Source organism: Myxocyprinus asiaticus, chromosome 10, assembly GCF_019703515.2.
Source record: "Myxocyprinus asiaticus isolate MX2 ecotype Aquarium Trade chromosome 10, UBuf_Myxa_2, whole genome shotgun sequence".
Lineage (NCBI taxonomy): Eukaryota > Metazoa > Chordata > Actinopteri > Cypriniformes > Catostomidae > Myxocyprinus > Myxocyprinus asiaticus.
This window is the reverse complement of record NC_059353.1, coordinates 10,804,777-10,832,538: the sequence shown is the minus strand read 5'-3', so window position 1 is coordinate 10,832,538 and position 27,762 is coordinate 10,804,777. Positions and strand designations below refer to the sequence as shown.

General features: G+C 39.7%; 2 protein-coding genes and 1 long non-coding RNA gene across 4 annotated transcripts; 2 read left to right on the top strand and 1 right to left on the bottom strand.

The window, feature by feature from the left end:
* The first annotated feature begins 224 nt into the window (after nt 1-224).
* On the top strand, nt 225-2,128 carry LOC127447074 (uncharacterized). Of its 2 annotated transcripts, XR_007898278.1 has the most exons (4): nt 447-504; nt 1,073-1,221; nt 1,335-1,418; nt 1,653-2,128. It is a non-coding gene; the product is annotated as an uncharacterized LOC127447074 (long non-coding RNA). The 2 variants fall into 2 exon arrangements; XR_007898277.1 differs by having other exon boundaries at nt 225-1,221.
* A 1,529-nt stretch (nt 2,129-3,657) lies between these two features.
* On the bottom strand, nt 3,658-27,762 carry gtf2f2b (general transcription factor IIF, polypeptide 2b). Its single transcript, XM_051708566.1, has 8 exons — nt 27,694-27,762; nt 21,332-21,405; nt 21,224-21,242; nt 20,906-21,047; nt 6,398-6,479; nt 6,204-6,303; nt 5,977-6,120; nt 3,658-3,789 (listed from the first exon to the last, which is right to left on the bottom strand). Exons 1-8 carry the CDS (start codon nt 27,760-27,762, stop codon nt 3,658-3,660), a joined length of 762 nt encoding a protein of 253 aa, XP_051564526.1.
* On the top strand, nt 13,600-15,145 carry LOC127447061 (BTB/POZ domain-containing protein KCTD4-like). The gene has a single exon (XM_051708564.1). The coding sequence runs from the start codon at nt 13,639-13,641 to the stop codon at nt 14,497-14,499; it is 861 nt and encodes a 286-aa protein (XP_051564524.1). The 5' UTR covers nt 13,600-13,638; the 3' UTR covers nt 14,500-15,145.

The window sequence follows — 27,762 nt, the reverse complement described above, 5'->3', positions numbered from 1 at the left end:
CTTCTGCATTCCCCTGACTTCTCTCTCCCTTTTATTTTGCAGACGACGCATCGGACAGGGGGCTGGGTGCGGTACTGTCCCAAGTGGTGGAGGGGAGGAGCGCCCGGTGCTGTACATTATTCGGAAGCTCTCTATGAGCGAGACGAAGTACAGCACCATAGAGAAGGAGTGCTTGGCCATCAAGTGGGCGGTCCTCACTCTCCGCTTCTATTTGTTAGGACGAGCATTCACCCTCTGTTCGGAACATGCCCCGCTCCAATAGCTCCACCGCATGAAGGATGTCAACGCCCGGATCACCCGTTGGTATCTGGCACTCCAGCCATTTAAGTTCAAGGTGGTCCACAGGTCGGGGGCGACTTCCTCTCCAGAAGGTGGGGGGGAGGGGGTATGTTCGGGGGCCAAACATTTGCCCCGGCCTGAGTCGGGCGGTGGGGGTATGTGGAGGCGAGGGCATGGTCGAGCGTTCGTCTGGGAAGAGAGGTTTTCACCTGAGATGAATTGCTGGTAATTGCGGTTTCGTTGTTTGCAGTGAGAGATGGGGGAACTGAAAGGGCCCACACCTCAGAGTGAGGGGGAGAGACCAGCTGAAGCTTCGAGTGTGTTGGCCGCTGCCAGTCCTAATTTATATATATCGTTTGAGTGTTTGTGTGAAGTTTTACTGTTACACAGTCAAGCAAATGTGTTTTTGCGTGAAGAATAAATCTACCTTTGAGTTGGATTCGCTGTCTCCCACTTCCTCATTCCTTGAACTTTGTTGCACTATTATGACTAATTGCTGCTGATGTAGCATCCGTCCAAATTCGAAGGTTTCTGAACTTTAGCTGGTTTGTAGAGATTAATTAACTCCTTGACGTGCTTAATCACTTTATTACTGAACTGAGGTGACATCATCCATAGATGATTCACACTTTTTTATCAAAGTGATGAATTGAGCCAAGGGAGAGCTGCTGTTTTTACTTTTGCTAACACTTATTTATGAACGATCATGCATTTGATTATCAGGTATGAAAGACTGAATCAATGGAGTAATGAAATAACAAACTGACATGCAACCTCCCTCTTCCTCACTAAGATGGAATTGAGAACACAGGATATAGATGGCTCTCTCACTAGGGTCAGTGCATCAGTTGAGAGCAGGTGGATGGTGCCCTTTTAAATAAAAATGCATTTATATGTATAGGAGACAGCTGTTATCTGTACCATCAAGGACTGCACTAGTATGTGAGTGTTCATAAACTATGTCAAGAGCCCTTGTGCCTCATCATATAAACACATTATACCTATTTGGATCATATGATGGTAAATTTGCTTAATACTGTACTTTATATTTGCAGAAGTAAAGCCAAGCTGGAGTCAACCATGAATGTGGCAGAAAAAAAAAAAAAAAGAGGATATTAAATAACTCAAAGGATTGTAAGGTATGAGGCTTTAAACTATGCTGAAGACTGTATATCTTCATTGTAAATGGTTTGGCAAAATGGACTAGATGTCAAGAAGTTACCACTGTAAAGATGTGCAATGATTACTGCAAACTGCTAAGGTCACGACCGGTGAAACTACATAATAGCATGTATTACCTGAGCACATGCTTTCTGTGGAGGTTTATAGGTTAAGTTCTGAAGGCTCTATTGTGACTCCTGTTTCCTTGCCAGTTTTTCCACAGACAAAACTATAAATCCAAATAGCATGATGGATCAGCCCAAGCAGAAGAAAAATAAATGCATTTCTTTAAGGAGGGCCGAAAGACTGAAACATTTATGAAGGTGGTGATGAAATTGAATTTCACACCTACAGTACCTACCACACATGACTTTCACACATTAGATAGGGCTTGGAAAGAAAGCCCAGATGAACAGCTATGTAAATGCCCCCTTTATTATATACAGGACATTAAAGTTATTAAATTATCTAATGCTTTGTTCTCCCACAATGATATTCGACCAGTTTCATAATAAACACTGCTGTTTATTATGGATGCTGCTGTTATAAGATTGTTGTATGCATGTTATGAAGTAATAAATGACTTTGTGAACTTCATCTTAATGATCACAGCTCATTAACACACGTTTGTAAAAATTAGAATGTATAAAATGTCAAAACTAAGCATTTCTGTCATGCATTAAAGGCATGCATTTTTAATAAGCTTGTTAACAGTCAGAGACCGAACATTAAACTAACAGTATCTAAGGACTTGCAGGTGAAACTTACAAAGCCAGCCCATATTTCACCCTAAAATCATAAGTATAATAATTGTACTTATACTTAAAAGTACATGAAGCTGAACAACTAGGGCTGGAGGATATGGCCAAAAATATTATAACAATATTTTTTTTTTTCATATCGTTCGAGCTTTCATAACATACATGGGACAGGAAATGCATTCCACATGTTTGTTAGACCTCAAAACTGGCTAAATGGCATTTAACTAAATAGTACATTAATAAACAGAAATGGTGTTGACGCCAGAGTTGCTGTTGTGTTCAGTCAGTAGCTGTATTGCATTGTCAGTGCTGTCTTGTTCGGCACACAGCGATATCATATTAGCCGGATAGTTAGCTAGCTACCTAGGGGCCATTTACACGACAATGTTTAACTAAAAATGGAAAACTGTGTGTTTTGGCTGTTCGTTTACACGACAAACAACATGGCACCAATCACAGAAGAGTTTGTCTTTGGCAGAAACGCCAACAAAACTACATCTGGTAAGAAACCTTATTACGTTTTTAAATTGAAACCTGTTTGATTTTTTTTTAAACGGGTTTCAAAGTGCAAGTTTTTGAAAACGATGCCGTTATTGTCTCCGTGTAAACATACAACAACACGAATCTGTGAAACGATGACGTCATGCACACGCTTATCATGTGTTCATGCGCGTGAGTACTTCAAAACAATGCGCGAGACATTCAAAACTACAATGGCGGACTACAGGACAGTGTTTGTGCTGCTCAAGATTGAGTTTATTGACGCTTCTCCAGCAAAGTAACTGTAGTAATAAAGCAACCTCATCGTCTGTCCAGACAAAATTGCTCAATGTTTTAGCCATCTTCATTGTTTGTACTCACCACTCTGTGGAAGAATGCTTATGTGCGCAGGCATGTAGTGTTTCTTTACAAATGACATCGGCAATTACTGGCCAGCGTTTTTAGTCATTTTCGCGGATCCGTGTGAACGGGGATCATTTTGACAACCTTGTCGTCTGTACGCGAAACTTTTCAAAAACGCAAAAGGAAAAACTTTTAAGTTTTTAGTACATCGTTGTCATGTAAACGTACCCCTAGTCTCATTACTGGTTTACATGACTGCAGGGCTAGGTAGCCGCTAGCCAGCTAGTACTTCCTAACTGGCTAATTTCATGACTGTGATTCAGTTAGCTAGTTGTGTATGACTTTGCCGAACTGCTTGCGTATCAGCGACACTCGCATAGAGTGACCAGACGATGATGACAAAAATTAAAAATCAGGACGCAACAAGAGTTGCCAAAGTATACTGATGAATATTACACACACACACACAAAAAAAGTTTTTTTTCTTTTGTTTGTTTTTTTATACTCGTGTCTGTTTCTCAGAGATCAAAACAGATCTGGCACAAAAAGAAACAGTATGTGGGTGAAAAAAAACTCAACTAGGTATTGTGCGAGCAGTGGCATTTATACAGCATTATTCCATCTTTTCCTCATCCTCCTGTCCTTCCTCATAGTGGCGATACTCTGGCTTCAGCTCCCAGGTGCTCTTATGAGGCCCTTTGGAATTGTACACTCCAATCTCTCTCAAAATCTCCTTCAAGTAAATCTAGAGGAAAGAAAGGTAAATCAATAGGCAACCAGAATCTAATCATACATGCAACTCTTAACCTTGTGCAACCCCACTTACACATGCATGGATGTTGTATTTCAAATTAATTTAATCATACTGATCTCAGTTCAGGAGACTCTGTGTTGTCAGTAAAAGGTTAAACTTTCGACGCAAGGAGTCATGTGACCAAACAACATGGCACCAATCACAGAAGAGTTTGTCTTTGGCAGAAACGCCAACAAAACTACATCTGGTAAGAAACCTTATTACGTTTTTAAATTGAAACCTGTTTGAGTCAAATGATTAGAGTCTCTAGTTTCATCTGATATGCCATTTTTTTATTTGAGCGATTTATCGCAAAACGCCATGCTGCTAAACAAAATGTACTCTAATGTGCCCTTCAGCACATTTTTTCATTAGACATCCTATATTTACTGTGCATTTACACATTGAGAATCAATGGGATTGTCCTAAAGCTGAAAAAATTTTGCTTTCAGAGGCTTTATATGGAGTTAGGATGAAAATAAGGTGCATTTCTAACTGTTCTGAGACCAGTGCAGACAGACAGCACACTGGAGGTTAAATCATCCATTAAATAGGGAGCAAGCGAGCATCCTATAGCTCTCTATGCAGCTAAATGCATTCAATCCTAAAATCCATCTAAAACTTCAGTTTCAGGCTGCAGATGATGTTTGGCAGACATGGGACAATGGTAATCAGTACATAGATTCAGAGTTTATGTATAATTTTATTTTAACATGGCTGGCAGTGATTGGTTGATGCTGGCCATTACTTTGAATCAGAATTAATTATGCTAATTTCTGATGTAATGTCTGTAATGTCTCAAACATGAATAAACAACACTCCTGCAAACATAAAACAACTTAGTCCACATATGTTGCCATCAATTTTTAGGAAAACTATTTCCACTAGAATTTTTTTTTATTTTATTTTTGCATGTTTATTAGGTGCTTAGAGTTACAAATCAAAAAGGGAAATGGAAAGGGCACACACAGCTGTCATGCTTGGGTCTCATGTGGTTAAAGGTAAAGTTTATAATTCTGCACCACTTGTGGCACCAAATAGAATCTCAAAAATTATGACTGTTTTCAAACAGGTTCTCTGAATACTTCCCCCATCTAACAAATAGATAGTCCCAATCCCATTTTATGCCATTCATTTTATATTGTATAGTGCTTTTCACAATACATAATATTTCGGGATTCTCAAAAAGTGAGCAATGTATTTATTTATTTAGAGGAAATCATCCTAAATTTTGGCTTTATTTTGCATAATGAATCCAATACAATGATTGCTGTTCCCTGAAAAAGACCACTATGGCAAGTACCAATTTACTTATGTCTATTTTGTACCAGAGACGGACCACTTCTATTAAAATGAATGGGAGAAAATCGCCCAACAGCTATAGAAAAGGAAGTCCCGCCTTACAGGTAAATGACCCAATCACCTTTAAGATACAGACATCGCCTGTCAATCAAAACAAGCACATGCATGCACATTAGCTGGTATCCATATAAATAGCTGTACAGCAGCCCCAGGAACGTTCCAAAGATGGCCGCCAAGTGGACTGACTAGCCTTGAAAGGGACTTTGGTTGTACTCTGTTCTGTTAAGGTTCTGTCATTTATACAGTTATGACTCATCGAACTTCAATCACATTTAAGTTTCACCAATCCTTTTGAGGCAGTGGTTAAGTGGCATTTATTCATAGGAACATTAAGCTTACTTGTAATATAATCAACCATGCATAGCTTTCTTGGTGTTTTCTTGTTCATTTTTACCCATTTAAAATGTCTGTACATAAGACAGTATGCAAATGCAGATTTAGAAGATTCAAAATATCACATTTGCATTAGAGCATAAGCTCTTGAGCATAAGGAACTGTGTTTTTACACTCATCCTAACTATGTGCGATCAGAAGCTATTTAAAGTTTAAATGCCCTTAAATGGAGCAGGATTTTGAACCAGTAAGATTTCATTGTGGGTCGGGCTACCCAGCTTGATACCACAGAAATAGAAACAAAGCAATCAACCAAATGTCCTGTCGCTCATCATGGCTGGTTAGGACAAAAATTCGAAATTTTACATGGAAGAGAGCTTTCTGTGATTTTCACTTTATCAAGTAACACCTAGTTAGGAGGTTGCAGTTAACTGGTCAACTCACCACTGGTTGCTTTGTGATGTCCACCAGGTCTTTAATGTTGTAGTACTGATGCTTCTCAAAGGCAGAGAAGAGCATTTCCAGAACCTTCTGTTTGTCAGCTCTCGCACGTTTGCCTTCCTCTTTCTTTTTCTTCTCATATTCCACCTAAACAGAAACACAAGCAATCAAGAGTGTTCATCTTGCTGTATTTCTGACATCTTTCTCTTGCACACCGATCATGCACTTACACTATGGCTGTGATTGGACACAGGTTTGTAATTGGTTGTAACAGCTTTGTCAAGCTTCTGAGACAAACGAAGAGGTTTGGTGGATTCTTCAATCTGCAGCCTGGGAATAAAACATACATTTCTAGAGGGTCAGATGTATGTGATTTGAAATGTATTTGACAGGATCAGATCATTCTGAATGAAGACAGACATACTTCTTTAATTTCATGTAGCTCTCAGTGACTGCAGGTCTGCACTCAGCTCGCTGCACAACCATACCTTCAAGAGCCAGCTTGTCTGAACAACAAGGATATTACATTTTGTTATTCTTTACACAAAATTAGAGGAATAGTTCAGTATATTTCTGTACTCGTTTACTTATCCTGATGGTGTTCCAAACTGTATCGATTTTCTTCCAGGGGACATAAAATGAGATTTTTTTAAAGAAATGTCCTGATCGCTCTTTTCCATAAATAATGAAAATAATGTGAAGCTCCAAAATTACAGATTTGTTTTTTTTTAAGTGATCCATATGACACTTGTACTATATTCCAAGCCATATGATAGCTTTTTACAAGGAACAGAGGATGAAAAGCGGTAAGCACTGGCCATGGAAGATTACCTCTTGTGCATTCATTTCACTGAGTTTTAAAGCCCTCGCATTTATAGCCAGCTGTTGAACATTATCTGTTCTGGCCAGTAGGTGGGACTATTGGCAGGTTTTATCAAGCCGTCAATGAGCCCGTTTAAGCCGGCGCCACACTAGCCGATTTTAAGTGATTTTCAGACCTGACAAGACCTCAAGCTGATCTGAACGTCTTTATCCCACTCAGCTGCATAACATCACAAACGCTGATTGTAATCTATGCGATTCCGTCACCAAGCTTTTTTTTTCCTACAAAATTGACCAATGAAATCAGAAAGCGGATGCACAACAGTCTGTTTTTAAGGAAAGACATTTCTTTACTCACTGAAAGCTGTATATTATGGACATACACTTTCCATGGAAAGCCTTGGGGGGAATAAAAACACAATCACACATGGTTTCTCCTTGAATCACTTCCTAAATCACTCTTTTATAATTGTTTATGCTCACGTGGTACTCCTGTTGTAATTTCGGCGAGCTCCACCTGACAGGGCATAGAGAGTTGTGGTGAGTTGGTATGTGTCATCCCTCCAACATTTTGCCACGGCAAGTGTATCATACCTCTGACTGAAGAGAGCGAGATCTCAGCAAAACATTTGGCAAGCATGAAAATAAAAAAAATAAAAAAAAGAGTTGTTTTGAGTTTGCAAGGGTGGCGCCAGTTTTACATGCTCACCAATACTCTTTTAACTCCCAAAAATCAGATTATTTAAAAAAAAAAAAAAGCATGAAAACCGCGTTTACATGAGATTTGAAATAATAGTTATCTTCTGCTTTTAACGTCAAATTGCAAAGAGGCATGCGCACAACACCTGCGTACATTGGATAAGAACGCCAGTAAAAGTGTTTACATGCAACGCAAAATCGGGGTAATGGGCAAAAATCTACCAGTGGCGATCGGTTTCTTCTTAAGCCATTTATGACCTTACATTGTTTCAAAGAACTGATGAGGTAATATGCATGCGTAACAAGGCGCTATCCACTGGCGTGTCAACACCATTGACTCCAAATGCCATTGAATCTTGCGTGTCTCGTAAATAAACACCATTGACAAAGCGCGTCCAGTGGCACCATATTTGATTTGCGAGCTACAGTAAAAGGGGAAGATTTAATAAATTACATTTTAGACTACTCGTTACCCAAACATATTGTATGGCTTTAGAAGACTTGGAATACAGCCAAGTCAAATGGACTACTTTTACGAAACTTTTAAGGTGCTTTTTTTTATTTTGGAGCTTTGAACACTTTAGAAGGGTTTGGAATGACATGAAGGAGAGGAAATTATGACAATTCACATTTTTGCAGAAACTATTCCTTTAACATTGCACAGTGATGCTCACTCACCATTGTGTCATGCATAACACCATGACTCAATGAGTACAAAAGATAAGCAAAAATGTGAATTTTGCCAGGCCCCCCAGGACAACCAATGGCTCCACTTAGCACTGAACATTAATGTACTTCAAAAGTAAGCGCTCTTTAAATGGAACACAAAAAGCCCCCCTTTTCAAATTCAACTTGACATTTGAAATTTTATGATTCAGCCAGTGGGATTGTATGCTTTTGTCCTGAAGTGTTTGAACCAGCAATGAGTGATGATTTTAATCAAACTCCAATGAGCTTCTCTGTACCTCCCATGCAACATCATTGCATTGCTCAGCTGTCAGCCGGCTCCCATTTGTTGGCACACTGTGAAGTTAGTCTAATGGATTGGCTTGATTGTATTAATTGTACAGCAATGTCTGTAATACCTTGCGGTCATTGCCCCTGAGGCCTTTAAAAAGGGCAGAAATATTTCACTCACAAAATCCATCAGAGCTTCACTAATGCGTTCAATTATTGTCAATTATTGCCAGATGAGTGTTGGAGCACTTGTTGAGTAAGTCCATAAAAACGCCCACTTGTGTTTCACAACTTCAACAAAGCATCCATTTTCCTCGCAATTACCTAGAGGCTATGAAGAGGGGTCAGGGCAATCCAAGACCTCAAGGTTCACATCTCCTCCCCAAACATCATGTGACCCCCCCCCCCCCCCCCAGCATCTTACAAGCCCTGTAACATTACATAAGTATTTCCACAGGAACAATATTCAGATCAGTGGGAGATGCATTAACACGGGCTCAATGGAGTAGGACTGTTTGGGGGTGGCGCGAGTTGTTCAACCTGTTGGTGGGCTGAAGTTCCGCTGCTGAGATGATAGCGAGGTTACCGGGGGTCAATCTTCCACCTCCTCAAAAGATCCCACCAGATTTCCTTCCACAGATGCAGAAAAAAAAGAGCAGCAACATTCACAGCCCTCATCAGGACACATCCTCCCTTCCTCCACTCTCACACACCCACCTGCAGCTGCAGCTTCATTCTTCAGATGTCTCTTCATCAGCATAGAACAGCGCAAAGAGTCTTTTCAAAGCCTCAAGGTCTCTTTAGCTCATCACTCATCACGGCCCCTGCTATTTTGATCATTTGTATCTTCTAGCAGATATTTTCTAAATTTTACAACATTGTAGCATTTAATTTATGCTTTAATTTAGATTTTTCATTAGTTGCGACACTCCTGGCTTTTGACCGAGTAGCAGTCTTTTCAACACTGAAATTTCATAGGTGCCATAACACTGTGAAGTTACCTCTGAGGGAGTTGAGGGAGATATATGACAATAAAGTAATAAGACTCTTAAATCATCTGCCTCAGAGGCTTTTTAAATAATGTGTGTGGCACAATTTCTCCCACTCTAACTCTGTTGGCTCCATCTCCATATTTGTTTTGAACTACTGCGCACTTGATAATTCAGTGTCTGCAAACATTACGCACAGATAGCAAACCAAGTAAATTAAGTTTTTTTTCTCTTATGGTTGCCATTCTTACAGACTAAGACGACAACACTAAATAATGCATACATTTTACAGTCATGGGTGTAGTACATACACTACAAGGCCAAATGTATGTAAACACCTGAACACCACACCTATATGTGCTAGATAAGATTTTAATTTCAAAGCCATGAGAATTCATCCCTCCATTTTCTGCTATATAGGTTCTAGTCTAGTTGTGGGGATTAGCATGCATTTACATGTATTAATTTAGCAGACGCTTTCATGCAAAGCGACTTAAAAATGAGGAATACAGCAAAAGCGATTGGTCCAAAGGAGGCAGTAACATGAGAAGTGCTGCAATGCAGAGTTTCAAATTGCTCATAGAAGTACAAGTAGGGAGGAAGGTGAGAGACAGTGGTGAAAGAATGGAGTGATGCATTTGTTGTATTTTTAATTTTTTTAAGAAGACAGTTAGTGCATTAGTAGGATAGGGCCAAGTGCTCACAAAAGAGATGCGTCTTTAAAAGTTTCTTAAAAGTAGTTCGAGAATCAGCTGCTTGGGTGGAGTTCAAAAGGTTGTTCCACCAGCGAGGAATGGTGGAAGTGAAAGTCAGAGAAAGCGCTTTTTTTGGCACAACGAGGCGCACATCATCCGCCGATTGAAAGCTTCCGGAGGGCACATACTGTAAACTTGAAGTAGTGAATGGGGGCACAGAACCAGTGGCTGTTGCATCAATGCCTTGAAATTGACATAAGCAAGCATTGGCAGCCAGTGCAGTTTGATGAAGAGAGGCGTGACACGTGTACTCTTGGACTCATTGAAAACCAAACATATACCACATTCTGGATCAATTGCAGAGGTTTGACTATACATGTAGGGAGTCCTACCAGAAGAGCATTGCAGTTGTCCAGTCTAGAAATGACAAGAGCTTGTACACGAAGTTGTGTAGCATGATCAGACAGGAAAGGTCTGATCTTTCTAGTATTGTACAGTGCAAATCTGCATGATCGGGCTGTCTTTGTGATGTGGTCCGTGAAGTTCAACTGATCATCAAACACTACTTCAAGATTTCTGACTTTCCTGATTTGCAAACATACAGACACAATAGAGCTAATTAACCATGATGTCAATTTGTAGGCGAACACGGAAGGCTTATTCCCAAAGGAATTTTCTTTAGGGTTTTATAATGGGGTTTTTCAATTTATGAGTAAAATAAGGTCTGTGGTAAGCATTACTTGACGTTACATGGATGTTTTGTTCTACAACATAAATTACACACTTTTATACATCAAGTGTGAATTTTGAAGTTGCCATGTGTTTAAAAAAGTATGCTATTCTTTTAGAGCTTCAAAATTCACGTTTGAAGTATGAAAGTGTGTAATTTACATATGTTGTAGAACAAAACGTCCATGTATCGTCAAGTAATGTAGACCTTATTTTACTTATAAACTGAAAAACCCTATTATAAAAACCCATAGAAAAATGCAGAGGGAACCCATGGTGAACTCTGTTCCTGGTTTTTGGACTACAACCTGTACAGCTCTAAAAACATTAAACACTTATGTTGGGCAGTTGGCATTCCAACTTATCCTAAAGGTGTTCAATTGTGTTCTGATCTGGACTTTTTCCTCACCGGGAAGTTCTTCCACAGCAGACTCAGTAAACTATTTCTGTGCACAGGGGTACTGTCATGCTGGAACAAAAGAGGGCCCACACCAAACTGTTGCCTCAAAGTTGAAAGCATACAATTCACTGGTATGGCTAAAAAGCACAGCATTTGCTCCATGTCGCCTCCTCTGATTGACTCTGCACTTGTTGACACGTCATATTCTTTTGAGTCTAAATAGAATTTCTTATTCATGTGCTCTGATCTACATTTGCTTTCTTGTGCTTGTTCACTAATAAACTAAAATTAATTTGGGCCTCCCTAAGTTGCACAAACAAGTGCACTAATTAAAATAATGAGATATATGGAAAAGCAGGTCAGCCGACTACTATTTTCTGTGACATAATTAATGCCTGTTTGCAATTCAGATGCAGCTGAATAAAACCAGTTTTCAAATGATGATTAAAACCATGACTGAGCCATCCTCTATAACATAATCAGTCATATGACTATAATGCACAGTCACTGAATCAGTAATCATAGCTATGTGCATGTGCGTCACTTTGTTTTTAAAAAGTGGTGGGGACAGTGGAGCCGGAAACATTTGTGCTGTTTATTTGGCTTAGCTCTTGAATATTATTTAGACTATCTTTAAATAATTTATGATCCTTTATTGTTTTGAAAAAAAAAAAATATATATCTATATATATATATATCTTAATGCAAAATATTGATCAGGGTTATTTACAGGGATTACGGAGTTAACTGGATTTAACTGTTGACAATCGGACACAATCCTAAATTGTTCTGTTCTTCGAAGCTCATCTTGTGAGTTGCCATCACAGAAACAGGTCTGCAAGTTCAAATTTTTAATAAACCAAATTTGCAGCTTCGTGTTAGTAGTTGTATATTAGGAGCAGGGGCAAATTTATTTGAATTTAGTTTTTTAGTTTTTTACTTAAACATACAGCTAACAAATAGAGCACACATCTGAGAGCCGTGTGCAGGAGAGGACATTGCCACTTTACGCCACAAATGAAAACCACAACCACCACTAAAAAAAAATAAAAAAAAAATAAATAAAAAGTCCACTGCCAGATCACTTGATAACGCACACCAACAAAATAAAAACTCTTGAGCCATTTTAAAAAGTGGTGGGGACCGTAAATGATGCCTATGACTATCTGTCGTTTTATCAAAATTAAGAATCCTTCAGTGAAAAAGTGAGAAGAATGTGTCTTGGGTGATAACACTATGTATACTGTATATCAGCTGGTTTAAATAAAGTCAAATCAACTACAGACTGCAATTTAGCCTCCACCCCATCTCAGCTGACAATGACGTGCATTGCACAAAAGTTGGCTCCAAAGAGTCCCTCTCCCCAGGACTGCCGTTACTGTTATAGAGTTGTTTCGAGTCAACTTACATGGCATACTTCAAGAATGACTGACAGGCTTTGTAAGTGTTAGTGACATTACTCAAAGAGATGTCACAGTAATTCTGCTGCTGTTTAAGGGCATGTCTTCCTTGAGACAGACAAAGGCTCAGGCTCTTTTCTGTAAGACAGCCCATGTATAGATGGGGTTATGATAAGAATATCAATTCCAGGTTCTCATCACTGGGTGGTTTACTTGGTGACATAGCACCATACGTCTCCGTTTCATGTCTAACATCCTTAAAGATGGCTTGAGGTCAATTACGGGCTCGGTGCCCATAACTTCAAGATTAATCTTAAAGGCTTCTTCGTGGCTCTACCGTACAACATTAATAACTGGGTCAATCAAAGCAAAAGCAGCCTTTCTCCCTCAAAGAGAGTGAGAACGTTTCAATGCATTCATCCCTTTTGAAATGAAGAACAGACAAATAATTTACATAACTACACCTACATTGTACTTCATCTAGCCATCATTTACCGATAACGCTGCCAATTGTCGGCACATCACACCGATGGCTCTTCAAAGCAATGACTTAAGATAGACATGAAAACATCTCCCACTTCTCACAGTTTCATCATAGGTTGTTCATTATGTGTGATCCCTGTGATTTGGCCCTCTCGGTGAGTTCACGTGCAGCCACCCAACCGAGGAGCTCTTTCATCACAGGACAGCAGCGCTAATTGCCGAGCCAGAGTCAAAGAAGGTGCTGAAGTGGAAAGGTGATTAAATTCAGCATGTAGAGTGGAGGGCAGCGTGTAATGCGCTCTCTCTTTCCCGAGCCCACACCACTGACACAGTAGAACCCACCCTTAACACCCCTCCTCCTACTGCAAATGTAAGAGTGCATGCGCACACATATATGTGTGTGTGTGTGTGTGTGTGTGTGTGTGTGTGTGTGTGTGTGTGGCTGTGAAAGGCTCAGACACTGCTGGCAGCGCACACTGCTCCTGTTCTCCATGCCAGCGCCGCTCAGCTGTGCTGTTATTTGTTCACCCGCCCACTCACGCACACACTCCACCAGGCTGGGTGTGAGGAACGGCATGGAATGGAATCTCAGAAGGATGGAGAGCGAACTGAGACAGATCAACCCAGACTTGCTGCAGCCCAGCAAGAGCTTTAAGAAACCTTCCTCGGGCACCATCACCATCAACGTGGGGGGCTACCTGTACGCAGCACAGCGGCAGACCCTGGCAAAGCACCCTGGCTCTTTGTTGGAGGAGATGGTGAGCGGGAAGAAACCTGTGGTGCACGTGGACTCTATGGGCAACACCTTCATTGACCGTGATGGCCCCATCTTCCGGCATGTCTTAAACTTCTTGCGTCTGGGTGAGTTGGTACTGCCCGATGACTTCAAGGAAGTGGGCCTTCTACGGCGCGAGGCTGACTTCTACCGGCTGAGTGAGCTGGCCCAAGCGCTCCAGGACTGGGAGCAACAGCAAGCCACGCAACGTGAACCCGCCTTCCTGGAGGTGACAGATAGCCACGAGCGCTCCCAGGGTCTGAGGATCTACTGTAGTGACACCAGCTTCATTGAGAAGGTGAAGAATCGCCTGGTGCAGATCTCCAAGAGCCGGCTAGATGGCTTTCCGGAGGAGTTCGAGGTGTCGTCCAACATCATCCAGTTCCGGCATTTCATCAAATCGGAGCAGGGCTCTCGGCTTGTGTTAAAGCAGGACAGCACATTTGTGTGTACAGTAGAGTGCCTGAAGCTGGAGACCGTGATGCTTGCTCTGAAAGGCGGCTTTCGTCTACTTACCAGCCTAGACAGTGGTCGTGGATCAGTGGTTCAGTGTGAGGCTCTGCATTTTGTCAAGTGACCCAACCAGAACTAACCACATGGCCTGCTGAAAAACCATCGCATTTATAAACACACCAGTGTCATCAGCTGAGAACCTCTTCTGGAATACTCCACTCTGCTTCTACATGACATGCACTAACAGCATTGAAAAACAAGATATTATGTATTTTGTGGGGTTTGTGTTAGTAGTTTCTGCTGTTTGCAAGTTGTTTTTACCAGAAGAATGGTATATACTGTTAATGATGATTGCGGAGTACTGTACTATCAAAAGGCTGAATGCAAGTGCAATAATCATTTCATTTGTGAGCAAATTGTGATTTCTGGTAATGTGATACAATGTAGTGAACAACAGGTTGTAATTTTGAGTCTTTGAGATTTATTCAAAATAAAGCCAGAATATAATTTATTTAAAGAACTGTTTAAATGTTTGTTTATAAAAAAAAAAAGTCTGACTGAATCTAGGTGACAGTCTGGACTGTAAGACTGTGTATGAGTTTGTCTGTGAACTGTGATAAATCTTATGGCTGTGCAATGTAACTTGACAAATTACAGTGTGCTGTATAAATAGAGCTACATTTTTTTTTTCTTATATGCAGTTAAGTCAGCTTGTAAGAGACATAGCACCACTGTCCTAAATTGAAAGTTTTCATTATTATGCAGTAAAACGTGACCTACAAAGCTGTTTAATAGTTGTCAAATTTCCTCCAGCATTGATCCAAAGGGTATGAGTGCAATTTTAGAGCATATGGCATACATGCATTACATACATACATCAATCACTAATATTCCAGTATCTGTGCACTGCTTCTGAAACACAACATCTGAAGCAATTCTTCTGTATACCCAGTAGGACATAAGTAGGACATTTAAAAGGGAAAGTTCAGTCAATACATTTAATTCTCTCTTCATTTACTCACCAGCATGTTGTTTTAAACCTTTATGCCTTTCTTTTGGAACACAAAAGGAGATTTTAGGCAGAATGACAGCCTCTGTCACAATTCACTTTCATTCTGTGGAAAAATACAAATATGCTATGAAAGTGTGACACTAGTGACTAAGACTAGCATACTACCAAACATCTCCTTTTGTGATCCACAGAAGAAAGTTATATGGTTTAAAACAACATGAGGGTGAGAGAATGGATAATTTTTGGGTGAACTATCCCTTTAAAACAGAACAAGCTCATGTTTAAATCAGGACAACAACATATTTAGGAGTATTTAAATGTTGCAGAAGAACTTATGAAAATAAATATGGGAATGTATCAAGTTCAGAATGCCCTAATCATCCTGAGAGTTTGCAACAAAAACATTCAGAGTGCATTCAGGAGAAAAACATCTCTGTTTAACACATAGCTAAATTCAGTTACAGTACTAAGTTGCCCCTTTCAAAATTAGGCAATGGCAGACATATGGTTACACTCACTTTGGATTAGCTGACATCTCCACACACTATTATCCATCTGTTTTCATCAAATCTGTCATGCAATCTCCCACTAAAATGAGTCAGAGCACATTTCTGACACTAGGAAACAGAAACATCTTCAATCACCACAGTTTGTTGTGTGGACATCAAAAACAGGGTCCTTTTTAATTGCAGATATCAGTCATTCATTTTTGATGAGACACGGCAGGGCTTATAAGCCGTCATCTGTGGCTGATGTGTTTCTAACCCACTGCAATTTATTTAAAATGGAAGAAACCCATTATCGGTTGAAATATTCATGGATTAGTCTCACATGCAATTGTTGCCAGGCAAATGAGACTCCTACATACCACAAAGACGCCAAATATTCTCATCAAGTGCTCCCAAGGAGGCATGACTAATGGCTCCTTTTCAAATTGATCAACATTAGCGGTCAGGCTAACATGTGGCTTCAAGAACGCGTACGCCCTTAAGAGACCAATTTGTCAGTAACAGAAAATAGCACAAAGATTTCTGGTTATGTACTTTTTCAAAGCATGAGCTTTAATAAAGGCACACACCATGTTAGAACAATGCGAAATGGGCAATAGTCAAGGTCATCTGTAAAAGAAAGGCACAACTGGAACAAATCAAACCAAAGAATAGTTTTAGAAAGTGGTGGAAAAGAAAACTGCACGTGCCAAAGGCTGACACAAATACAACAAAGCACAAATGAAACACCTTCAATTTCACATGTACCTTGACACTTGCAAACAGTTGGACATTTTAACAATCACCATGATATTTTGTCCGTATACATAGTACACACAAGTCAACACAAGCCTTTTGATCTTTGTCCATCTTTAGGTCAAATTAACTTCATGTACAATGAAGCACTTCATTGGCTTTTGGTTATAATTCAACAAGTCTTTTAGATTAGAGGATTATCATTAACCGAAGATGCATCCACCCATCTATTACCACCTAGATTCATATTAAGAAACAGTGAAACTGCTGATTTCAAAATAGAAACATTTGTTACCAAGTGGTAAGTAGAGTGAAATGCTTAAATGAATCATAACCTTTTTTTATCTTATGGAATTTAAAGTGTTTAATGCACTAAACACGCTTACGATATGTTCACATATCTACATGCAATTGAGGAAAAAAATTAAATCAACTCTCTTCCCTACCCCCGTCATTCAGCCTTGGGCCCATATTCACAAAAAATCTTAAGGCTAAAAGTAGCTGCTAACGTGGAAATTTAGGAGTAACTCTTTAAAACTAGGGGCGTGTCACTCCTAATTTTAGGACTCGTAAAAATTTTTATCTAAGAGTAATTCATGAAGCATTTTAATGCTAAAAGTAGCTCCTAAACCCACGACAGCTTAGAAGTCATCCTGAGGACTTCTAACTCCCTAAGAGTGACTAACAAATGATCTGAAGCATGGTCAATCCACATTAAAAACAATATATTAGAATATTATTATGGCATTGACCGTTTAAAGAGGTATTGCCTGAATTACAATTGAGTCGATGTACTTTAATAATGTGATATTATAAATAGTAAAATGTTGACATTGACCTTTAAAATAAAGGTATTGCCTGAACCGCGAGGGTGTTTTTATTATTGTGAACTTAGAGATGCACTAAACTCTCCCACAAACTGAAACAACCCAATTACACCGGAGATAAAGTTAAGAACTCTGCGCTCTCTGGCCACATAAAAATAAAACTGTGTAGCGCGGATGAATTGGAAATTTCTGTCACCCATCAGCAGAATCATCTATCAAACTATATATGTCCTCTCCAGACCGCACATCGTCCAACAATTCATATCGTATTTCTTCCTGTGGATGTGCTCTCGCTGCAGAGAGCCCAGTGTTTTGATGCTGTTGACGGGATGCACACTCATTTTGTTAAATCAACACAGGATGAAGAAATGTTCATGAACTGAAAAAAAATTAAATAAAAAAAAAATTATATATTAGTTGTCTGTTTTAACTGACAAATAGCGGTTCACTGAGGGTGATTTAAAAGAGTGCGCTGATAAAACGTGACCATCCATAGCAACGAGGTCAACTCTGCCTTACACTTATCTTAAGATTTCCTTACTAAAACTTGCTCTTAGCAGTTTTGTGAATAGGTTTTAAGCAAAAACTCCTAACTAGGAACTCTTTGGAGAACTCCTAGTGGTAAGATAAAAATCTTTGTGAATAATATGGCCCCTGATTATCATGGTCACATGACTCTTGTGCAAGCTGAAAGGCGACATTTCTATTTCTAGCCACAGTTGGAAATCTGCGCTACTGTAAACAAAGAAAACCTAATTTTCGACTTTCAAAAAGATACTGCACATGTGTGTGATCAAGTCCAACTCTTTGGGTCTAACTTCAACCTGGCAACAGGCTTTATGTGCCATGTCAATCAAGTCAAGCTGCCTCTCTTCAACCTTGTGGAGGACTCTGTGTGGTTCACAAACAAGAAAAAAAAAGTTCAACCTTGACAGCTTATCAAAATAACAGGGCATCTGGTATATCCACTTCTGCTTTCTGACAGACCGACTGCTCACAAAAGCAGTCGAGCAGTTATATGAGGGGAAAAAAGGGAGTGAGGTTTTACATTTTCTATTTACACTGCAAAAATCCTTTTCTAACTCAGTCATTTTGTCTAAACATTCTTAAAAGAAGCAACATTTGAGAAGCAAAATGACAAAAGATTAATACTTGCTTTCAGAGAAATCTAAAATAATTCAGTGAAAATTATGCAAAAAAAAAAAAAAAAAAAAAAAAAAAAAACCTCAATTCAAAGGGAAAACAAATTTATAAAATCATGTTAAATTAAAAAAATAAAATAAATAATAAAAAAAAACTCAATATAATGCAATTTTGCTTCAGGTAAATGTATCTTGTTTTAAGGATGCAGTATTCCAATGATAAACCTAAAATCTGCACAAACATTTCACTCAAGAGTCTGTGCATCTATAAATCAGTGAGCTAAAAGCCAAAGACACGTGTAACCATGTCTGAATCACATGTTTTAAACCAAGAGCCATTAGACGTGACTCTTGACCTCTGCTTGCCGTTTCTCCTGAAGAGTTACGAAATGAAAATAAATAAATGTTAAGAGCAGTTGAAAGTAATCACTGTTCATGATCCTAGTTGCGGGGTTTTTTATTAGTTTTGGCCTTTAAGACACAGACAAACAAGCATGTCCTTCTGCTCCCTAATCACTTAATGACGTACAGTATGACTGCCGTCTCTCAAACAGCTCCAAGTCTTCTTCAATACTACAAAAAATAAAAATAAATAAATAGCAAAGAAGTGTTTTGCACTGCATTATCCTACAAATCCTTTCAAAACCCTGAACTATTTCAATTCATAACTTACTGAGAAAAACACACTGCCACCATTCCACCCCCAGAAAAAGCTTTTAACTGTACAAGTAGAGCCTACTTCGGTGGCTTACCTGTTGCTTAGCAACCGCTTAATCAATACCTGGGGCTTGTGAGCGCTAAGCAGACAACTAAAAAAAAATTATAATCCTAAGTGAATAAAAGCGCAGAACACAATAATTGCAATTCCACACTTGGCATTGTGTGAATTTCAGTCAGGCTGCTATTATTATGTTGTGCATATGAGCTGCACTGTTATACAGTATAGCGATCTATAGAGCAATGACATAAAATCAACATGTTTCAAAGAAAAGACAATGGCCTCTGAAGACTGCAAGTTTATGTGACTTAAAAAGAAATGCTTACTCACAGGGCAAACAGGCTTTGTTTAGTTCGCCTTAAAATTATGACAAAAATTATGCACTGATGTTTTTGTTCTAAGTTGTTCGTTTGGTGATAATTTTTCATGTTCACCCTGAAGGTGTCCTGTGGTATCTGGCACCAAGACATAAGCAGCAGATCCTTCAAGTCCTGCAACTTGCGCCGTGGATCAGACTTGTTGGCCCAGCACATCCCACAGATGCTCAATCGGATTGAGATCTGAAGAATTTGGAGTCCAGGGCAACACCTTGAACTCTTTATTATGTCCCTCAAACCATTCCTGAACAATGTGTGCAGTGTGACAGGGCGCATTATACTGCTGAAAGAGGCCACTGCCATCAGGGAATACCATTGCCATGAAGGGGTGTACCTGGTCTGCAACGATGTTTAGGTAGGTGGCACATGTCAAATAGACGTCCACATGAATGGCCGGACCCAGTGTTTCCCAGCAGAACATTGCCCAGAGCATCACACTCCCTCCACCGGCTTGTCGTCTTCCCACAGTGCATCCTGGTGCCATCACTTCCCCTGTGACTTGTGCCACAGTAGACCTTCTGTCAATTCGGACCAGACGGGATAGCCTTCATTGCCCTTGCACATCGATGAGCCTTGGGCACCCAACACCCTGCCGCCGGTTTGAGGTTTGGCCCTCCTTGGACCACTGTTGGTAGGTACTCTATACTGCTGACCGGGAACATCCCACAAGCCTTGCCGTTTCAGAGATGCTCTGACCCAGGCGACTGGCCATAACAATTTGGCCCTTGTCAAAGTCGATCAGGTCTCCTGCCCATTTATCCTGTACTGAACATGTTGACCATGAGAACTGATTGTTCGCTTGCCATCTAATCTACCCAGACTTTGACACGTGGCCTTGTTAGGAGATGATCAATGTTATTCGCTTTACCTGTGAGTGGTCATAATGTTTTGGCTCATCAGTGTAAAATGTGTGAATCCATTACCAAGGTCATAGACTTTGGAACTGACACCAGGTGGAAAGACAACTTCTGTTAATTGGCTAATCAGGCGCAATAATTGACCAAGGCTGATCACCTCAAAATAGTCAGATATCAGGCAAATAATCAGCTAATATTGGCCAATATATAGGAGTTATTCATATAATTAGAAATTGGCCACAACTATCCCTTAACCTTTGATGTTGGACAGAAAGGTGTCACAATTATCAAATTCCTTAGTGCAACCCTTACCTAATACTAATTACAGTGTCTGAGACAATTCTTACACTCACCTGAACTCTCTGTAAAGACAGCGAGGGTTTGACCCCCCACCGCCTGTATGGTAAAGGGGTGTTCTCTGGGGGAGCGCACTGATGAAACCTTCTCACCAGAGCACTCAACAACTGTCAGCTCCTCATTCAGATTGAACGACACCTGAGGAAATAATCAATCAGTCCCTATATAAACAAAGTTCTCTCTCCCAAGCCCAGTATCAGAAAGGATTCCTATCATACTAATTATGCAAATCAACAGTGACATCTTAATAAAAGATGTGGAGCAAACATAACCCATAAGTGAAAGTGTCTTTAGAAATATTAATAAAAGCTTACCACAGTCTTCCCTTGAGCTCTTGGAGAGAGAAAAGGGTATGGGTGCAAAGATTTAATACACAAAAGGAAAAAAAAATGTGTTTCTATTTGTTTGAAAATAGACCTTACTTGCCGATTCTAAGTTTGCCTACTTCTCCTCCTCCAGAAGCTTTGGCCCATTGCTGAGAAAGGTATTTGGGAACCTAAAGAAAAGTGAATATACCCTAGCTATTATTCGGTTTCCTAAGATATCTCTGTTCAAGCATCTGTACTGTATTTGAAACCAACTACATTTTCTGAAGATTATGTTAGTGGTCCTTGCGCATGTAAAAAACACCACCACTCAACCAGTGTTGCTATGTGGTTGCTACGGTTTTCTGTGTGGTTTTCAGCTCGCTGTTATGCAGTAGATAGTGTGTTTTAAACAGTTGCTGGGGCGTTGCTGGGTGGTTGCTTACTGGTCCAAGTCAAAAGAGTCCAACCCCAATTCTCACGTGATATTCTGGTCCATAAATAAAGCTCAACTCTGGTCCCTCCTACAGTGTAAGGGCCACCGAATTTGTTTTTGTGTATGTCCGTGCTGTTTTTTCTACCATCCGTGCTGTTTTTTTCTATGTAATTATGCGCTAGGCGGATGCTTTTGACTGTTGCACTACTTCACACTGTTTTTTTGTCAGAAGCCATGTACACCAAGTCCAAAAAGTGATTGATGCTATATACACCCCTAATTAAATACGAACATACAGTACAGGGGCATCACTGCAGTGTGTTTATTCAGAGTCCCAAAGACACCCTACAACCCCTACCCCTAAACCTAATCTTCCCTTACAAAAATTAACCATGGTTTTACTATAGCAACCATAGTATCACCATGGTATTTTGTAGTGATATAGGAACCACAAAATTAAACATGGTTACTATAACACCATATTATAGTGACACTATGGCTAATTGCATTAAAACTATGGTTTCTGTGAAAAAAAAAAAAAAAAAAAACATGCTTACTACAGTATTACTATAGTAAAACCATGGTTAATATTCGTACGGGTAAGTGGAGCAATACAATCTACACATCGCCGATGCCAAGCTGCAACAGAAAGCAATCACCCCATTCTTCTCAGATGAGGAAGGGAATGCTTGTGATTGACAAACCCAAACTGTGGTAGGTGCTATTTTCACTATTTTCAGAGTTTTTCTCGGGCAAGGGGCACTGTGTTTTTTCGACACTATGTCAAGTTTAAAATGACTTAAATGTTTGGGGTCTGTTCTATAAATTTTTTTTCCCCAAGAACAAGAACATGTTCGGTCTGAACCAGAATTCTTTTTGCCTTTTTATTGCACAAATTATATTTTGGTTGTCCGCATTACAGATGCAAAGTGGCGTCATGTTAATTTCGTTATCAGAACAGTCTGCGCCGACTATCCACGTGCGTCTCAGATTTTCTCGATAAGCAGACAGTACTCAATTGTGCGCATTGTCAGCACATGCGCCTGCTGTTAACTGTACTAAAAGAGTATCAGAAAGTAGTCATAATGTGCATGCCTTGGATGCAGTCGTATTAGCTTGTGGTCAAAAGAGTATACTTTGAAAGGCTAAGCACTCGACCGTGTGCGTAGCAATCCAGAATGCAGAAAAACAAAGTATACCAGAGCCTTTAGACACGAACGCCAGGCATCTGTGTACAGGTTGTGTGATGTAAATTTCGTCATCAGCAGAGAGCTCGAGCACTGAACGCATGTGGCCCGGCTTTTATAACCACACGTACTTTGAACAGCACATGCGCCTGGAATTATTTGAAGTAATTAGTGGGTCCACAAGGTGGCAACACTCATAACTGAGCCGTTGCTTCCACAAAGAAGTGCAAGAACATGTAATCGCCAGTAAACAGCAGGAGACAAAGGTGGAAACAACAACAGTGGATGTGCAAGTCAAGAGCGCGTGTGTGAGGAGGTCTGGAGATTACAACTCAAGTCTGAAGGAATATAAAGATATCTTTATGTATCTAAACTCCTGAAGAGAAACAGTCCAGTGTCTCATCATAGTCGTAGCGTGCATGCGCCAACCACCTGTGTATGCACACAGTCAAATGGAGAATACTTTGAAACATAGGCGTCATTTATGGGTGGGAAGGTTACATGTTGCTACCAATTTTTGCCTTTGCCAATTTTGTCCCCAATACTTTTTGAAATAGCTTTCATCAGGTAAGTGTCTAATGCAGAATAAACATCTCCAGTTTTTGTGCAGGAGTTTCCATTTCGTTTATTTGTGTTATAATAAGTGGCGATCCAGTGCTTAAGTATTTAATGTTATGATGAGTGATTGTTGCGGCTGTTTTCAGTGGTGTTTAGTGGCAGAGGGCTCTGATGTTCTCTCGTGCGTCCAGACACACGCTGTACTTATTCCGCTGTCCGCAGCTTGCACTCATGTCCAGTTAATTGCAAAGCACAATGCGAACAAACGTGTCCCTGCTCATGATATACATCCACTACAGATACAATCTTCATTTATTAAATTCAAAAGTTGTATTAGGGCATATTAGAACCCTGAACTAGAGCTGAAAACTTCACCATAAGACCAATTAGTCATTCAGGTGCATGCTGTACTGATCCATGTATTTATCCACTGACCAACAAAATCCCGGTACTGACGGTGTCTCACGTCTGGATCAAGATATCAAATTAACTGTGTGAAATATTCAAGTGCTTGAATTGGTCACATAACCTAATTAATATTCATGAGTTTCACCACTTTGTGACTTCACAAACTGTCCCCACCACTTTCTAAACAAAAGTGACGCCCGTGTTTTGAAACGCTGCTCGTTCGACTGTACACATACGCTAACCGTATGTGGTCACTGGGACGTATTCAGCAGAGTGCAGCAGAGAGCTGAGTGGACGTTTTCAATTCATTGCCATGCTCGCAATGTGGATTGTGGGATTGAAAGGGGTGTGGAGAAAGCATTGACCTTAAGGGCGGTCGAGAGCACCAAAAAGTTGAGAAATGCTCAACCTCTTGCAAATAAGAAGCGGAAAACGCCAGGGAGGCTGAGAGCTGAGAGTAGTGGCGTCTGTCATAAGAGCTTCAAAATCTGACAATAATGCTTAAGTTTCTGCTGTATTCAGTGCTTTAATCACATTATGTTTATTTCGGACTTAAAACAGACTTCAAATGGTGACTGCACACATTCATTGTGCCAATAATGTGGCTGGGTAAACAAAAGTTGAATCAATTAAAACTGTAATCACACATATGTATTATTATTATTGCTCGTGTTCTGAAAACACTGACAGACAAAATACAATCATTTTGCATGTTACAAACATGCCTCAAAGCAGCAGCTCTCAAGCGTTGCGAGCGTCATCCAGTGGACACGTCCAGTAAAGCTGGCTCTACACTAAAACACTCAAAACAACTCATCTTGGCCAAGGGTGTCATACATGCAGACTCTTTTGCAGAGATCTCGCTCTCTTCAGTCAGAGGTATGACACACTTGCTGATTAAAATGGTGGAGGGGTGACACACATAACGACACAATGCTACTATCTCTCTCTGACAAAATAACAACATGAGTAAAATTGCAATTGCAATAGAGTGATTTGGGGCATCTTCAGACCTGTAGCTTACTTGATTTTAGCATGTGTGATTTGCAGCTGAGTGTGATTTAAAAAAAAAAAAAAAAAAAAAAAAAAAGTTCTGATCAGCTTGTCATCTTATCAGTTCTTCTCAGTGACAGAATTATTTTTTCCAAACCAAAAATATGTTGTTGTTTTTTTCAGTGCTTGAAGCCATTAACTCAGCAGGGAGTCCCAACATCAAGTGATTAACACCTCCCGTTGAGAGGTGCTAATGCACACTCTGTCTCCCTCTGCCTTCCAGGTGATTACACCAAGTAACACAATTTTTGTTCCTGGGTAGCAAGTGTTATTTCCAAATTGCTTATGCCTCAAAAGTATAGAAAATGGCTATTATTCCCCGCAAACTTTGCTTTTGTGACCAGGACATTGATATTTTGAAATTGACCTATTTCCAATGAGAAAACGGGCAAATGTGTCTTTTCGTTCACATAAAGTCAGAAAAAAACAATATATGAATCCAAATGAACATGTATTTATACTAAAGTAATACAAAAATGACTACAACAGATTTAGAAGAGAGTCGTTTTTCGAGATTTACGATTATACTGGAAATCACTTTAACGAATCAGCCCCTAAATGTACTCATCATACTTCAAGGCGTCCAGCAAGATCTTGATGCTGTTGTAATACTCTTTGAGGTGCACCGAGTGAACCAGGGGAAGAAGCGGGTACTTGTTACCATTATGGTGCAGCACGGCTTTGAGGCTCCTGGATGAGCTGTCAATGAAGAGGCGCCACTCATTCTGGTTACAGGCGATTCCGATTGCCTCGAACAGACTGGTCACATTGTGGCAGAAGCAGAGCCCATCTTGATGGGTGAAGAAGCTGGAAAAAGGTTGGTGATGCTTCCTCTGATCTGCAACTTGCACACTTTCATCCAACAAGTCCCACTGCTAGAGCCTAGACGTCAAAAGCTCGGCATTGGACTTAGTGAGACCAAGATTTCTAATCAAGTTGTTGAGGTCTTTTTGGTTGGGGTAGTACGGGTTTCTCTCCTCAGCTCCACCTCTGAAATTGTCATCTGGGTCTACAACGTCTTCCTCGCACTATGACTTGCTGCTGTCTTCTGAAGACGGCTGCTCTCTCTCCAGAAGAGTGGGTACGGGGAGCTCATGGCAGTGTGGCACCGGGGCGATGGATGAAGGAAGGTCCGGATACGTGATAGCAGGTGCATTCTTGCCAGTCTGATGTTTGGAATGGTCCACGATGCAGAAGTAGCAGTTGCTTGAGTGGTCAGTGGGTTCCTGCAAAATTCTTGGGATAGCGAACTTCATGGCTCTCTTTTCCCCTCTGTACCATCCTACAAAAAGACATTTATTTCACCCATGACTCATGTGTAAGAGATTCTCGCAACATTTTTCATATACGACAACAACACTGAAAATCGTAAAACATTTTAAAATAATTTTTTTTTTAAATTAACAAATTTTATAACATAAATTTCCAAGCAACAATTGTCCATCTTACCTTCCAGAGTTTTTTTTGCAGTGCTCGCAGGTGAAATTAGGTGCCCAGTGTTTGTTTTGATCCCCGACAGGCATGCCGAAATATGCCTTGTAGGCCTCACACATCTTGGCAGATGATTCCACGGAGTACTTTTTCACTCGTCTTGATAAATTGGCCGCAGACACAGCAAAATGAGTCTGGCGGATGCTTGCAGCCTCTTGATGCCATCTCAGAAAAATGCAGATATGTATCCACTTAATACTAAACTAAACTGCTGGGCTTAAGGCCCCTGTATTTATAATACTATTTATATTACTGGAAAGTTCTAGAAAGTTAAATAGGTAAATTTCAAAATATCACTGTCCTGGTCACAAAAGCAAAGTTTGTGGGGAATAATAGCCATTTTCTATATTTTTGAGGCATAAGCAATTAGGAAATAACACTTACTACCCAGGAACCAAAAAAAAAAAAAAACGTTACACGGTGTTATGTTAATGAGGCTAACATCTGAAAATCATTGGAAAAATCAGCTAGTGTAGAGCCAGCTTAAGCGTTCGTCAAAATCTATGTATACTTTGGGTTTAAAGGAATATTCTGGGTTCAATACAAGTTAAGCTCAATCGACATCATTTGTGGCATAATGTTGATTCCCCCACAAAAAATTTTTTTTAACATCCTTAAAAAAAAAAAAGAAAGCAAAAATCAAGGTTACAATGAGGCACTTACAATGGAAGTGAATGGGGCCAATTTTTGGAAGGTTTTAAGGCATAAATGTAAAGCTTATAATTTTATAAAAGCACTTACATTAAATTTTCTGTATTATCTGAGCTGTAAAGTTGTTTAAATCGTAATTTTTACAGTCATTTTAGGGTTTGTTGACATTACATCATCATGGCAACGAAGTTGTAAAATTGGATATAACTAAATTTAATCACACTAAACTCATGTTAACACGCATATCGTTTATGTCGTGTGGCCATACTTTGGAAATAGTATTTTAACGTTTACGGATTGGCCCCCATTCACTTCCATTGTAATTGCCTCACTGGAACCCACATTTTTGCTTTTTGCTTTTTTTAAAAAAATAAAAAAAAGTCAAAATAAATTTTTGTGGTTATCAATATTATGCCACAAATACTGTTGATTGAGCTTTTTGTTGTTGTTGTTAATATTCTTATTATTTATTTCGAACCCGGAATATTGCTTTAAGTGTACCTCTTCTAAACATGCAGCACGATTTTAACCATTCATGTACTGTACCAATTAATTTAAAAACGGTACAAGTTAAAATTTTTGTGTTCATTTTGAAAACACCCTAAGCCAAAGTATGAGCAACAGTAGATGCTTGCCTTAGCAATCACCATTAGACAATACTACATCCCAGAAACCAACCTTTGAAAATCACAAACCTTCACCAGCCAGACTCCTGTATTTTGTTTGGCCCTAGTTAGATCGACGTCTTGTCCTTTGTCAGACAT

Bases quoted from the DNA above. Each gene is read 5' to 3' on its own strand.
- LOC127447061 (XM_051708564.1), top strand. From the start codon at position 13,639: ATGCCAGCGCCGCTCAGCTGTGCTGTTATTTGTTCACCCGCCCACTCA.
- gtf2f2b (XM_051708566.1), bottom strand. From the start codon at position 27,762: ATGTCTGACAAAGGACAAGACGTCGATCTAACTAGGGCCAAACAAAAT. The intron at 21,406-27,693 runs GTTTGTGATTTT...ACTTTTCTTTAG, and splicing joins CAGGAGTCTGGCTGGTGAAG to GTTCCCAAATACCTTTCTCA. The intron at 6,304-6,397 runs GTATGTCTGTCT...TTTTATTCCCAG, and splicing joins AGCTACATGAAATTAAAGAA to GCTGCAGATTGAAGAATCCA.